The 15,055-nt window shown below is 43.3% G+C and overlaps 2 protein-coding genes across 2 annotated transcripts in view; both read left to right on the forward strand.

Moving 5' to 3' along the window:
• Positions 1 to 3,065, forward strand: part of LOC143173543 (protein ELYS-like) — a 44,036-nt gene extending 40,971 nt beyond the window's left edge. The window contains exons 19-24 of the mRNA XM_076363788.1: positions 39 to 95; positions 1,272 to 1,418; positions 2,182 to 2,369; positions 2,542 to 2,686; positions 2,781 to 2,912; positions 3,028 to 3,065. Of these exons, the coding sequence (XP_076219903.1) occupies positions 39 to 95; positions 1,272 to 1,418; positions 2,182 to 2,369; positions 2,542 to 2,686; positions 2,781 to 2,912; positions 3,028 to 3,033 (675 nt within the window). The 3' untranslated portion in view covers positions 3,034 to 3,065. The remainder of the gene's footprint in view (positions 1 to 38; positions 96 to 1,271; positions 1,419 to 2,181; positions 2,370 to 2,541; positions 2,687 to 2,780; positions 2,913 to 3,027) is intronic.
• Positions 3,066 to 4,952: 1,887 nt separating this feature from the next.
• Positions 4,953 to 10,726, forward strand: LOC143173539 (uncharacterized). The gene is made up of 4 exons (XM_076363783.1): positions 4,953 to 4,969; positions 5,431 to 5,611; positions 6,907 to 7,104; positions 9,643 to 10,726. Exons 1-4 carry the CDS (start codon positions 4,953 to 4,955, stop codon positions 10,444 to 10,446), a joined length of 1,200 nt encoding a protein of 399 aa, XP_076219898.1. The 3' UTR covers positions 10,447 to 10,726.
• The last annotated feature ends 4,329 nt before the right edge of the window (positions 10,727 to 15,055 follow it).

A 15,055-nucleotide genomic window follows, 5' to 3' on the forward strand; every position in this document is an offset into this window, starting at 1 on the left:
ACAGGGGTTTTTAAAGACCACCTAATTTTTTATTTCAGGCACTGCTGGATCTCTATTTGCTAGAAAACATTGAAGAAAGCTACAAACATGCAATTGTATCCTTTCCAGTTGTTTTTACTACACCTTCAGTATATGCACATAAATGTTCTTAAATGTTTGTCGCCTACGTGTTTAATGACACTTTTGAATTTATGCTTCAAACACAATGCAAGCGAAAACAGTTAGTTTAGAATTAAGTCGTAGGCAGAAGCATTGTTTTATTTCTTTGGACTGCGGATTTTTTACGTTGTTTTTTTTTTAATGTTTTGTTGCAAAGTCTCTTCTGATGTGAGAAAGCAGGTTTACTACGAAACGTTAAAGATAAAAAGCCTCTGTAGTTTTTCTCAAAGCTTAAACACAGGTTTTAATTTTTTAAAGCACCCGTACCCGTAGCAAATGGCTACTTACTAGCATGATGCGCTAAAACGTGCTGCTTCAGAGCAAAAGGGTTTCTAACGGTGGTTTACCAGGACCTGATTTTTGCCAAAATCATCCGTTTTCCAGCAGTGCTTGCTTTTGTTCTCTTAAAAGTGCAGGCACACAGAATAATAAGCAGAGAGAAGAGAAAAGTCACTGGGCAGAAACTTAATTTTTAAGCTGCTGAAACGGACAGAACTGCTTTTGCTGTTTGTTGCCTAACCTGAGAGGGGAGCCTAGAGGGCAAGGGGTTTGCTAGCTGTTGTACCCCAGAGCTGCCTTCTTAGAACGTGTCCCTGAGAACGGATGTCGGAAAGAGAAAATGACACTACCGATGGGTGATCCACATACTGCTTTAAATCTAGTTTTAGTCATTCAGAGCGAAGTTGTATTGTAAGGACGCCATAATTTACATCGTTTTATATCCTCTGGAAAAAACCAACTGTAGCATTTCTTTGCTTTAATAACTACGCATTGGATGTTCAAATGCTTTGAATGTCCGACAGGTAGCTCCACTGACTAAAGAGGGAGCCCGAGTTTATAACTGAAGTATTTACATACCTAAAGTTAACCTTTCTGAATGCCTTACAGAAACCAAAGAGTCTTTCTTTTGGGTTATTTATTCGGAGTGCAGTTCTGTGGTTAGGACCTGACTATCTTCAGGTTATAATAGCTTAAAATGGTAAAACTAACGCATTAGTCTCTTCTGCTTCCTACCGCTTTTATAGTCTTGCTTCATTATGTTTTTCTAAATGCGGTGTGATAAATTTTTGGTCTTAGAAATCTATTAGTCTTAATTCGGTACTTGATATCAGACAATTTACTTGCTGCTGGATATCATGCATTCCTTTCCGAAGAAAACGGAAACTTCAGTCGGCTCCTTCCCAACTGCCTTTGCTATCCCTTGGGGTCTTGTTAGGCTTATTCAAGGTTTTTGGCTTCTCGATCACAATGATTATGAAGTACGTAAGTTACCGCTTAGTTAGACATACATTGCAGTACAAAGCTATAATCTAGAAAAGGATTTTAAATTTGGTGCTTGGCTAATAACAGGTGATAAAACACTAGAAGCTTCTTTGTAATACTGCTACGACATCTTCAGCAATAAATTAAGATTTGAAATGTTGGTTTAATTACTTTGACAGGAATTTGATTAAAAAAGAAGACATCAACTTTAAGAATGCTTGATATTTGAACTTTCAAAGCCATCCGTTTAGGTTGTTTTCAGCAGACCAGTCGAGCGCTTTCTCAAAAACAGTGGTTTAGGTACTTTAAATATTAAAACTATGATCATAGCAGCAGGATTTGAGACAGAAGACCGCAAAAGTGACTGTTCAGCCCAGTTCACGTTCTTTTGGATGCTGAAGGTTGCTCTTTGCCTGTCACGATGTTGATGTTATCTGTTTGTCTGGGAGAGTAGCTTATGATTTAGTAATGTGTTTATAAAAAGTGGTGTTTGTATACAGCGACTTGGTTAACCTAGGAAAGTGTGAATTACTCCTTTTAAAGCACTCGCTTTGTTCGGTATGGCTAGCTGAATTTTTTTTCCTGCAAATACTTAAGCGTTGTTATTTACATGTCCTGTATCAAGCGTTTCATTAGTCAGTCATCTAAGCGTATTTAACACACATTCACCCTTACTTAAGAAGCTTTTGAATATTTTTGTTGCCTGCGTGTATGTATGTATGTATGTAGCTTAATAAACCCGATCTCTACCTCCCACAGAGTTCACTGGCCCTGCTCTTTCATCCAGCTACAGTCAAAACTGTGTCATGGCAACATCGGAGAATTCTTCAGTCCCTCATGTGCCAAGGAGAGCATAGGCGAGCCCTCAGATACATACAGGTGATGAAGCCATCCACGTCAAGCAGTAGTGAAGTGCGGCTTTTCCTCACTGTGTTGCTGTCCAATAGGTAAAGGAAGATATGCCACCATTTTGGCATTCAAATGTTGTGAAAGGTGGAGAACAAATAATATAAATCACGATTCCCTAAATTCCCTTTCAACTTTGAATGCAATACTTTTGGGGCATCTTTTTGGTTATACTATTACTATTCCTTCACATCTCAAAAAAACTAATTGCAGGTGCGTGGTGGAGGCTTGGGGTCTGTTGCAGCGACATACCACTAGGTCAAATATAGAAGAGCTGCTAAAGCACATGTATGAAATCTGTCAGGAGATGGGACTAATGGAAGACTTACTGAAGCTGCCTTTCACAGACACTGAACAAGTAAGTGTGGACGAGAAGAAAAATCTTAATCGTCCCTTTGAAAAGAGAAGAGGCAGAATCATAATAGATTTTTGAAATGTGTTATTTCTCATAGGAGTGTTTGGAGAAGTTTTTACAGACCAATGCGGGTGTTCAGAATCATGAATTTCTTTTAGTCCACCGCCTGCAGCGTGCCAGCTATATCCCAGCCCTACAGTTGAATCGGTCGATGAAGGTTAATCTTACGGTAAGCGTAGAAGTTCTGCCAAGTGTGCAAGTTTCTGTTAGGTGTTACCAACCGCTTTTGATAGTACTCAATAAAACCCCTGCTTTCTTTTTTGTTCCACTCTTTGAAATACTAGGAATAAGTTCCTACACCTTAAGTCGCAGCTGAACCTAAAGGTTGAACAAACTATTTCACTACTCCAAAGGTACTCTGTGAAGTTGTAAATCAAATGTTACAGGCCATTGTTGACTCCACTTAAAATACTTTGTTTGCATCTGAGCAATAAAAAGATATCTTTTCCCTCAGCCAAGCTTATCATTCAGTTATTCACATGCGGATGTATTCCACAGCTTTCATTTTCCCACTTTCATGGCAGAAATTCTTCTCTAACTTCCGTTTCTCAAAATAGCCAGCCTAAATTTTGTCTTATGTGGACTTCTGTTATGAATCTGTGATGCATTTGCTCTTTTCCGGGACCACAGTTTTCCAGTGAATCAAACTTATCAGGTGGTTTGGGAAGTTTTAGAGCCTGCATTTGAAAGCTTTCATGCAGCCAGAAGGCGTGTGTAGGTAGCTGCTGCTTACTCGTATTAAAATTGGCATCCTTTTGTCCAACGTAATTTGCAGTTGCCCTGTATATTCAGTCATCTCGGACACTGGTGTTTCAGGAAAAACAAGGGAAGGCCTGCTATTTTGTAAGCCATTTGGAAATTGCAGGTGGCAACAAGCACATCAGAATGAGGTTCTGCAGGGTGCCAGAATTGTTCTACCTCCAAGGTGTAGGTTCTGTTGTTATTCTAGTCTTCCTTCCGCTTCGCTAAAAATACCGGGTGAAATTGGCGTGTGCTGATGGGTAGAACTTGCTGCTGCTCTGTGCAGTGGATGGTTTTTCCTGTGTCTGTAGAGGAAATTTAGTCACTAATTAGAAACGGCACAGACAGTTCTGTGCAGTGAACTTCTTGAAAGGAGTTAACGCTTTGCTTTACGCTTTTCATTCCTCAGAATGACCGTGATCCTCGCTTGAGAGAGAGAGCAGTTGCCAGAAATTCTATATTAGACCAATACGGCAAGATCCTTCCTAGAGTTCAAAGGACGCTGGCTGTAGAGAGAGCCAAGCCTTACCATTTGCCTTCATCGGTCTTAAGAGAAGGTAATTTTTAGGGGGGAGAAATGTAATGGACAGCTAACCATCACTTTGGTTACACAAGGCTGATATGCTTTCCCTCTTGCTTTACAGTTGCAAGACCAAAGCCATTATCAACAGTACCACAAGGAGCTAATACAGGAAATGTGCGTGCAAAAGTAACTTTCATCAAGAACGTGTTGTCCACAATTGGAGAAGTATGGGTAGGACATGAGCAGAAGACGAGTCTCTCACAATATGATAGGTAAGCAGCCTTTTAACAAAGCTTAGTGTTGAGCTGCATGTTTGGCAAGAGAGAGAGAGAGAAATCCGTTTGACTTATGACAGTGTTTTGGAGGGAAGGTGCACCTGAATAAAGCCTTGTTTGGCTTTTTTGCGCACGCAGTAGATAACATTTAAGGATCCATACATCGTAAGTAGTATTTGGAGAGAGAGTTTTTCTGCTGTGATAATGTTATTCATGCAAATACACGTGTTTACGTTACGGTCAACGTGTTTACAGAATTTAAGATAGCTGAAACCAAAACTGTGATTACCATCAAGCTATTGGTGTACAGATTTTCATAGACTTGGTTGTGTGATCAAATAGTAATCTTTTTCCACTTCCTGCCCAGTTTCTGATTTGCTCCTTCCCTCTTTACTTAAAAACAGGCAGAATTAAAAAGAGCAGCAAAGAGGCTAGTAGTTGTCAGATGATTTTCCTACAGGTGGTATGGTCAAATAAACTTGAATTCTGGTACGTTTGGACTTTAGGGGAATGAAAGTCAGTTACATTTTTCTTTTAATTCTAGTCCTAGAGTTACAGAACCTCCAGGCACAATGCGTCCTCTCCCTGATGCAGAGTTGCCCGATGCATTTGTTGGGACACCAGTTGCAAAATTTTCACAAAAACGTTCCAGGTATAGTCGACCTACAGAATGAGTACTCCACAAAGGTGTTGCTTCTCACATGTGTGTATACGTGTGTTTGTGTGTGTATCCTTTCTGTGTTTGCAAAGTGTTCTGTTTGCATTTAGTTTTGTATCTGTTAAAGACAAGGTCAACTTAGGGACACAACTAAGTGGAGAACTTGAAGTGGTCCCAGCATTGAAACGTAGACAAATGTTCTTCTGACGTGAGAATTACATCACTAGTGCAACTTAAAATTGGATTACTCTTGCCTCCGAGGCAGCGATTTAGGAAACTAAGTAGGAAACGTGAAGAAATCATGAAAAAAAAGAAAATGCCTGCAACTTGTTCATGGGCCTGATATATCACCCCACCAGTGAGGGTTCCCCTGTATTTCTTGTTCATGGAATGTTTTTGTTCTGCCTCAGATTTCTTGAACGCAGCGTGATTTTTTTTTTTTCTTCATTTCTTTATTTATGTTCATATTTTAAATTGTGTGTCTTAACAGATTGCTGGATTTGGTGGTTCATCCGGTTCCTTCATGTTCTGCAGCGCAGTCACCATGCAGAGCTTCTACTTCATTCACGGCATCCAGCCCACTGAAATCAAATACGCATGGTTCCGTCTCACAAACGACTTTTGCAAGAGCATCGGAGCTGAATTTACTGGAGACTCCTCTTGTGGTTAAGGTTTGTATTTTTAAGAATCAGTTAAGAACCAACCAAACCAAAAGCCTGTAAACGTCGTTGAAAATGAAACCACCCAAGTAGTTAACACAAGCAGCGTTGGATGCGAATTGTGGAATGTTTTCAGCCTGCGTGTGGTTCTTGTATACAGTGTCCGTTTGGAAGCAGTACGTCGGGAACAGTCTTGAAGAGGGCAAGTTTAGTTCTAAGTTAATTGCAGGACGCACGTTGTCCCATAGCTTTGTGAAATACACTTGTGTTTATTGCACGGAACAAAGTCAGTTAAAATTGGACTTTTCAATATGCTTAGGTACGTAAAGATGCGATTTGCAGCTTAACCATCTCCTTGTTTAAGTGCTCAATCCCTCTCTATAGTTTGACTTGCATACCTACAAGCAAGAACGTGTATGCTTCAGTTTCTTCATCCAGTTAAGTGAATGACAACTAAGTGATGTCAGCTAAGTGGCATCAGTCTCTGTCAAATTCCGTGATGGCTTTTTGCAGTAATTTTAGTTAAGAATTGTTTGTGTTAAACTGTATTTCCATTCACTGCCATCAAACTCTTATCATGCAAGGAAGTAACGTTGGGCCTATCATCTTCTTGGTGCCGACCTTTTTGCCGTTGCCTACCTGAACAACACAGTTGTGATCTCTCTGAGTCGTGACCTCTTTCTTCTTATCAAATACTGTCCGTATCATTAAGCTAGTTTCATCCTCCTCCTTTTAAACCCTGTCAATACTGTAAAATCTTTCTTGAGCTGAGGTAAGCAGACCTGAACGCTTCTAGGTGAAGATGTGTAGGTGTTTTTACAGCAGCGTCACTTAATTCAGTCTAGTGCGCGGATTGATTAATTAGTGAAAAAATAAGCTATATCGCTGTTGCTTTGCTGATCGCCATTTCGCATGGCAGGGTTTTAGTCGCTGTATCTGGGGTAACATTTGAAATTGTACGCCTTTTAGAAGAGGGGAGTAGAAACTGCAAAATTTCCTGGGGTGGGAGATGACATTGCAGACAACAAGATGCCCTATCCTTGTTTCTTCGGGAAATTAATTTGAAAAATACCATTTGATGCTGGCATTAAAAAAAGCCCCAGAAGCCAAAAGACACATGAAAAGCGTGAGGTTTTCTCATGTAGATTTCCGTACCTTTGGAAAAAGAGCAGTGCGGAGGCTAAACTTTGTCCTCCCTGCTGGTCCAAACTCAGTTAGTAATTTAAGCTAACACTTCTGACACGGGAAGTCGTCTGTTTTGCAGATTTAACTGGTTTTAAATTAAATGTTTTTATTTCTTTTCATAGAGAGCGAAAGTTTTGGCCACATCTGCTTCTGGTTTTCCTGGGTTTACTCCTCGGTCTATTCTCAGATCCAGCCTTCGCACCACACCCCTAGCGACTCCCTCTGCATCTCCGGGACGATCAGTTACTCCTCCTCTACGAGCAAAGGAACGTGGAGTATCTTTCAGGGAAGAGAACTCGAATGCAGAATGGACTGCTGGGGTAAGCTGGGCTGTAGTTAGTGATTTTTACCGTTAACGGCTTTATAGACTGTGATTTGACTAAGGTTTTGTTTTGTTTTGTTTTTAAGCTTGCCAAAACCTCCTTCTATTGAGAATTGGAATTGCAAATCAGAACGGGGGACTTGAATTTGGTCAAAAACGGTTGTGTTAGACCTTCTGTAACATCAGGTGCCTGCAGGAACCCGCTCATAATAAATGCCAGTGACCTTGGCGTTTTTTCCTCAAGCGGTGTTAGGAGCTGTGATTGTTCCAAATTGGTAGTTGAGCTTCCCGCTATACCTTTTCAAACGGTGGTATGGCAGGAAGGTAAGGAATATAGATTGAGCCAGTTGCTTGGGTTTGTTAAGCTTTGTGAATTCAACATCTTTGAAAGCAACAGAAGTCATGAGCTGCATTTACTTTCAGTCTCTCTTTTTGCCAGGCTGGGTTTACTTGAATTATGGTAAAAAGAGACTCCTGATGAAGAGAGCTGTACTGTTGTCTGTTCTCTAGCCCTAAAGTTCTCGGTTTTGTTTCTTGCCTTGCACCAGGGACAGTGTTCGCCGAGTTGTCAAATGAATTTGGTCCCTCTGAAAGTTGCCCCCTTCTACTCCTCCTTTTGCTCTGTCAGTTGGATTCCCTGACTCAGCTCATGGTGCAGTTGCCGACGTGACGTTCCAAAATCAGGGGCAGAACAGGGGCATGTGCTAGTATCTACACGTATGAGCTTTCCGTACGTGTACTAACAAATTGCCATACTCTGTTTTTATTATACCTTTTATTGCCTGATACAAAGAGCTGCTCAATTGTAACAAGAGGCTCGCTCTCCTGTCTGAAGTTCTTGCCAACAATGCAGTGTGGCCAGGTTAATTTACGTGTTCCCTGCTACAGGCATCGTGAACACTAAAAGACTTTAGTAGTGCATACAAGTTGGAAGGGATATTTCCAGCTTCTTCAAACTCTTTTCTTTTGTTCTTTTTTTTTTTTTTTTTTTTTTTTTTGTAAAACCACGTTCTTTTAACATCTAAACTCTGCAAAATACGAATGTTAAAAGCTTGTTGACATGGACTGAAAATTGGAACTAGAGGTTCTCCAGGTGTCCCAGGTTTTCCCCCATTGTTCTTTCTTCTACTGGGGCTGGTGAGTTATCTGGATTCTTTGTGGATGTCCTCTAAGTACCATATAGAGCATACTGTCAATTTCCTGTAGGCTTATACTCACAGGAATCAACAGTAGTTGGAGTGAAACACAAAGTGAAAGGTAGGCGTACCACAAATTGGTTGGTCTTAAGGAAGAGAAAACGCTTTTCAGCGTTCCAGGTTTCCAGTGAAGTTAAATAGGCAGTCACTTCTTTAGCTCGTCTCAGCTTTGGGATTTAGGACAACGCTGTAGAGAAGATGCTTCTAGACTTGGGAATACATAAATCACTTATGGGAGGGAGTAAGTGGAAAATTTGTGATGGGAAGAAGGGAGCAGGGACAGGAGACGGTCACAAAGCTTCTGCAGTCATTCAGGTAGCAGTACAGTGAAGGTTTTTCTGCTTTCGTTGTAACTGGTTCTTACGGATTTGTATGTAAACATCTGGTTTTGGCTTGTCTACCTTCACTGAATTTGGGACAAACTTCTTACTGCTCTCTTGTTCGTAGCTTTGTAAGCATAAAGGGAAAGTTTATGGAGACTAGTATTTCTTGAACTGAGTTTTGAGGCATGACACGTTGCTATACTGTGATGCTCAGCAACTTTTGACAAGGCAGGAGGCAAGAAAATGAGCAGATTCTACGGAGACTCCTGTTGAGTGGCTTCTTCCTTCTGCCATCGTTGGCTAGCACTAGAACTTAGAGGGCTGGGCGAAGGTCTTTACGCATTGATTAAATTAGCTTGACCGTTTGAGTCACTTGGCAGACGTAACAGATACTACTTTTGTGCTCAACGTAAGAGCTTGAGTATCTCATGTGGATCTAGAAGGCAAGAATAATTGCTCGGTACAGGGAACTACAAAACATGAGATGGAGGTATTTAGAGTGTATGTGCTGTCTCATGCAATCCAAGTGATTCCTTAAAGTGCAGCGCTGAGTTGTCGCGTGTGATACGTGGCCACTTTGACTACCTGTTGCCGTCACAACTGTCGTGACTGAAACGTTAAACTTTGGGGACATAACTGTATTTTAGCCTGTTAGATGCAGAGCCGGTCACTCTGTGTGGATCTGCAGTCAGTCCAGAAAGCACTGCAGTGTGGTGATTACTGCCAGTTGTGTACACAGCTTGTACTGTAAAACTGCTCCCTTTGCTCACGGGTGGTGGCAAATCGTTAGTCGTGAACAGAAGTATCAGAAATGGAGCATGGGATTGCATACACTGAATGCTCTGTTCTCTGTCCCTTAAACGCATTAACTTTCATCTGTAGTAGGGAGTCCATCGTAGGTTTCTAACTTCACATGCAGTGGTGATCTGAAAGGAGAAGCAGCATTTCACTGTCCTCAGTTTGAAGTTAGTCTGTTTGGTAATTAATAGTGCATTAACAGACACTTTTTAACTTCAGGTTATTGAAGATAGTGCGGTTAAGGCACAAACCTCAGAGGAGGCACCTGAACCATCACCATATAGTGAACTGCAGCCATCGGGCGCTCTTCAATACAGCTATGATACTATCGAGCAACAGTTTGCATGTGATTTGCCTGATAATGAAGATGGTGAATGTGATGCGGCTGAGGGAGATGGAGAGCTTTTTACATCTCAGAGTAATTTTACTTTAGTCTGGGAAGGTGAAGAAGGTGAAACGGAAGTGGGAGACCCTCCGTTAAATATGGTCAAGGATCAAGAGGTGCAGCCTAGTGACCAACTCCTCTTACCTGTGCCAACTAAAAGAGGCAGAAGGAGAAAGATGAGTTCCTCAGAAGTTTCAGAAAATTCTGGCCTTGATCTGTCTAAACCATCGCTTCCTCCAACAGGATTTAAACTTCCTGTCACTCCTAGAAGAAGTGCGAGGAAGGGGGCACAAAATCTCTTGGCAGACGCAGAATCTGTCGCTACGCAGGAAGACATACATTCGGGTGGGAAAGTGGAAGTCCTTGATACTGCTGGGAGAAGAACAAGAAGAGCTGCACACGCTAAACCAGGAAAAACGGGTACTCATGAGCCAACACCTGCGCAGCCAAACGAGGAATCAGCCACAGCCGGGACTACAGTAAGGACAGGACGTCGGGGCAGAAAGAGACGATCGATATTTGAGGAGAGCACCGGGGAGGAGGCCTTCCCCCAAGGACCTGGTGGCAGTCCTTTGCTTAAAATTTTAACAGATTATATTACAAGAACATGCCCAGTGTGCAAACAAGGCCGCAGATAACAAAGTAGTTTAATCCCCCGTCAGAACTTCCTCTCATGGAAGACTACTCTCAGGGTTGTCAGCGCAACAAATTTATTTGCTGCAATTTCATCGGTTCCCGTGTAACTAATCAACAACTAAGTTGTTGATGTCTGGTGGGGAAGAAACAAGCTGCAGGCAGAAGCCAATCCATAGTTTCTCGTGAGTTGTTCGGCAATGCTTGTAACCTATTAGTCTAGGCCAATCTGAAAATACTATGAAATAACAGAATTTCCAGTAATAAGATAGCATTTGTTTCTTATTTTGTTTGTGCTTTTGTCTTCTGTGCAAAACTTCCAGCTTTCCATTCCAGGAATGCTTTTTTCACCAAAGCAGTCAAGACAATGAGTCTCTTTGGTATGCTTGGTACCAAAGGTACTGTGGTTCCTTTTGCATTAAAGCTGTTCCTAAAATAAAATGCATTTTCCAATGCACTGTGCTGTGCGGATGACCAAGGTGTGACATAGAGGGAACAACGCAAGTTACAGTCACTGATGTGTCCGTTCGTTCAGGTCACTTACTCCTTGGCTGTGTATCACCTGGCATGGTTCAAGAGGGGGCTTATCCCGCAGCAGTCATTGGTGTGGTGTGCATTGCTGTTGAACTTGGTTTAAATCCAGACTAAAGCATGAATTATTAGCGAATGACTGACTGCTTGTATTTTGGTACACCAACTGTAATTTTGATACAGGGAGAGAGAGAGAGAAGGATGCAGGAAGCAGGTGTGTGATTTCTATGAACACCAACAGCACAAGCGTATATGTCCCTAGGAACCCAGGGCACAGGAAAACCTTTACTTTTGATCTAGCCCACTGGTCTCACAGTAGCTTCCTAAAGGACGAGAATGGTATGCTCGTCTCAGCCGCATCCAACAGTTACGCAGGCCAGGTAAGATTTTATTCAAAGAACCAGCTAAAAGCAGTCTTAGCTAATACACAGTTGTAGACTGGTCAGTTTGTTTGTCTCCCATTATTAGCAGTCATGTCAGTGTAGTGTAATGCCAATGACTGGCATTTATCAGTTTACTGGTTTGAAGCGTTACCTGGATTTTTTCTACGTTTCTGTCATCCTGGAAGTCAGTATTACTTGCAAGCGTGCTTGCAAATCTTGATTCCTAATTTAAACTATTAGTGGGGGCGCTCCTACCGGACAGCGGTGCTTGCGTATGCATTTGCTTGCTCATCTATGAAGAGGGTGCACTTGATCGTTTTTGAGAGAGAGGTCCCTCGTGATCTTGGTCAAGGAGTGCTGGAGAACGCCTGGCAAGGTTATAATGCTACTCTGCTGGCGTACGGTCAGACCGGCTGAGGGAAGAGCTATTCGATGATCGGGTACGGTGCAAACAGAGGCCTGGTGCCCGTTGTGTGCGAAGAGCTCTTCAAAGCCACCCGGAATCGGGACAAGAACAAGCAGTACCAGGTGGGATTGGCACAAAGTGTCATTTACTTCCAAGATCTTTCCAGGTTGTACTTGAAAAGACTCAGTTAATTTCAAATCAGCGGAACCAGAAACTGTGGCTATATGGAGCAACTTACAGTACGAGCCGTAGTGGATCCTATAAAACAGCGTTGAATAAAAAGTTGATGTAGTACAGCTCGATTTACAGATAAACCCTAAAATGATAATTTGTCGCAGGTGTAGTTAATGGATCCCTAACATGAGAACCAAAAATGTTAGTTTTTAGTAGACCCCTTTTTTAACAACTGTTCAAACACTGATCTTCCTTTACCTCCCATAAAGTGAGCTGGTCTTTAATCTCCGTTATGCTTCCTAGCTTCACTCTTGCAGAGGGTATTCATGAGAAAGTCTTTCCAGCACCTCAGTAAAGAAAATCCATGCTTTCTTCTGCACGCCCTTATAGTGTTCAGAAGCTTTAGGGTGCCGTACCTCTCCTACACAGTAGGAGCGATGTTTTTAGCCTTGCAGTACAGCTTTTGTAGCTGCTGGATGCTCCCACTCCACCAGCATCCTTCTGCGCCTGTAGTCCAGTGGATTCTAGCACTGCTGTAAGCAGAAAGCTTCGCTCCCGTGCAGTAGTGCCTTCTGTCTACAAAAATGCCACCCTGATTACTGAAGGCTGCTTGTGATTTACTCCTGTGTTACTTCCCGTAAGAAAGAGCCCTTTGTTTTCCCTAACCAGCCTCCCCAGCTCTGTGCCAGCAGAAAGGATGCAGGGATGCCATTTGCGAACAGGTTTCTGTTTTCCTTTGGCATCATCCACTGTGCGCCCCTGTGATAAACACAGGAGTGAAAACTCATTCCTTCCCATCTCGCTCGCCATACCAACGTGGAAATGCAAAACCCTCTTTGAAGTCGAGGCACTGCTATTACAGACAGTTCTTGGACAGAGGGAAAAACTCATGTCCTGGATCTTTATTGTTCCTTTTAATCTTAGCCATAGCCTTACTGTTACGGAAGAGGTTTCTTTTTTAAGTTAGTGGGTTTATTGTTGCGAAGCTTAACGTTTGAGGCCAGTGCCTGCCAAGCAGCGAAGGCATGTTACAAATCTGCTAACCCAGGGCTTCCTCCCTCCTGGCCGCAGGAGCCCGGCCTGGTGCACCCCAGACCTGGGGGTGTCTCTGTCCCAGACCCGTGGATGTGGCTGCTGCTTTCCCGTTTGCAGGTCAGGCCAGCAGCGAGGCTGAGCGTGAACCACGCGCAGGCATGACAACAACATGGCTGGCTACGCAGGCTGCCAGAGGCGGGGCCATGCCTTTAACACCCCCCGCCTGGCACTATGGCAACTCACCGAAAGCCTCCTCTCCGGCTTGTTGCAACTTAAGCTCACGAGTGACAGCAGAGGCACGCTGTCACTCTGTAGGTTCCCACGCACACCCACGTTTGCAGAGCCCCAGAAGATCAGCACAGCCTCCGGCCCAGCTACCCTCTGTGCCCGGGCCCTGGGCTCCCTCCCTCACCTCTGGCTGAGTCTTTCCAGAGACGGGGTTTCCTCCTACTCGCTGGCTAGCCCACCCTGAAGTCTGCTAGCAATTTACACGTGCCCATGTGGCTAGGGGACAGCACAACCACCCTGCTCCCTCCCCTTGCTGGCACCTTGGACACATGTGCCCCGTGACTGTGGTCCCCAGTCCAGCTGCTGGCACTGAGACCCTCACCGCCCCACTTGCTGACACCACAGACAGACGGGCCCCGGTCACCCGTGACCTGACTTCGGCTGCTGACGCTTAACTCGCCCCATGACCTGTGGTCCCACCGGTTGCTGGCACTGGGACCCTCGTACCATCTGATCACCGCAACGTAGCAGATGCTCTCACGTTACACGTACCCTTACGCAGGTCATACACACGGCCACAGCTGTTAGTTCAGAAACCAGAAATACTGGCTTTTTCTTTCTATCTTAATAGCCTTGAAAATAAATACGGGTTGAACCACCCTGCCCAGCTGTCAAAAATTAACATTTGCCGTTCTTGAATTCTCTACAATGCTGCCTAGACGCTTAATACCTTAGTATCTAAGTAAAAGGATTTATTGAAACGCATCTCATGATGGAGTCTGCCTAGGCAGCAGTAAGGATTATGCACGTAAGGGTAGGCTGACGAAATGCTGGAGAAGAAAGAGAGTTGTGATGAAACAGGATGGATCTGATAAATACCTGCATGCATTAAGCTTATGTAATGGCTTGGGAGGAAGGGAAGTTTTGATCCGTGCAACCTGCGTTATTTTTGCAGTGGGATGACAGTCCATTAAGTTTGTGGGGTTTTTTCAAAGGCGTTTTACCTTTGAGTTACTTCTTGTCTTTACAGATTGCTTGCAGTATGCTGGAAATTTATAACAAGCAGGTAACGAACTCGCTTTGTTTCAGTATTAATAAATCGTAGTTTTCTGTGTACATTTATTTCTTTTTTGCTTACTGTAATTTGAAAATCATCCTTTATGCTGTCTTCACGTGATCCTTCTGGGCATGTTGGCTGAAGTGTGTGGGTGCTGTCTGGACCTAACAGCATCTTTTTGCTGCTTGAGCTACCCGGCTGCTCTGCCGTACCGCTGGCTAAGTTGTTTCATCCCTTGTAGTACTTTTCCTCTTTCTCCTTTCTGTGTTTTGCTCCTTTTTGAAGAAAAAAGGGGTGAAGAAGAAAGTTAGCGGGTTTATTCACTTCTCCCCTCCCCCCCGCCCCCGCCCCCGTGTTCCTCTTCTTGTTTGTCTCCTGTGTCGGCAGACACAGGACTCATTACTAATTGAAAACGGGGAATCTGTTTCTCTTAAGCTGGGAGGGGATTTTGAAGGTGGTCTGTGTCTCAGAGGGTGGAGTTTTTAGCTTTCCTTCTAAGGTTTATACAGTTTGCCACTTGTTTGTGAACTCCTTTCCCCTGTACCTTGCTCCTCGCTGGTTTTGAGCCATGTGGCCAGTTTCAGACAAATTTGATGCAATGGGCGGGAGAGATGATAGGAAAAAAATGAATACTCAGGAGAACAAACTTCATTAGTTTTAGCAGCTCACGGAATAAGCTTTGTTAAACTCCTCATCCAATGACGGTAACAGAAGCAGAGGGAAACAGCGCCTGTATCCTGAATTGTGCAAGCGTCTTAAGTCTACACATGTGAGCTCTCCATGTAGATTAAGTTTACCTG

This window comes from Aptenodytes patagonicus, unplaced genomic scaffold (assembly GCF_965638725.1).
Source record: "Aptenodytes patagonicus unplaced genomic scaffold, bAptPat1.pri.cur scaffold_116, whole genome shotgun sequence".
Lineage (NCBI taxonomy): Eukaryota > Metazoa > Chordata > Aves > Sphenisciformes > Spheniscidae > Aptenodytes > Aptenodytes patagonicus.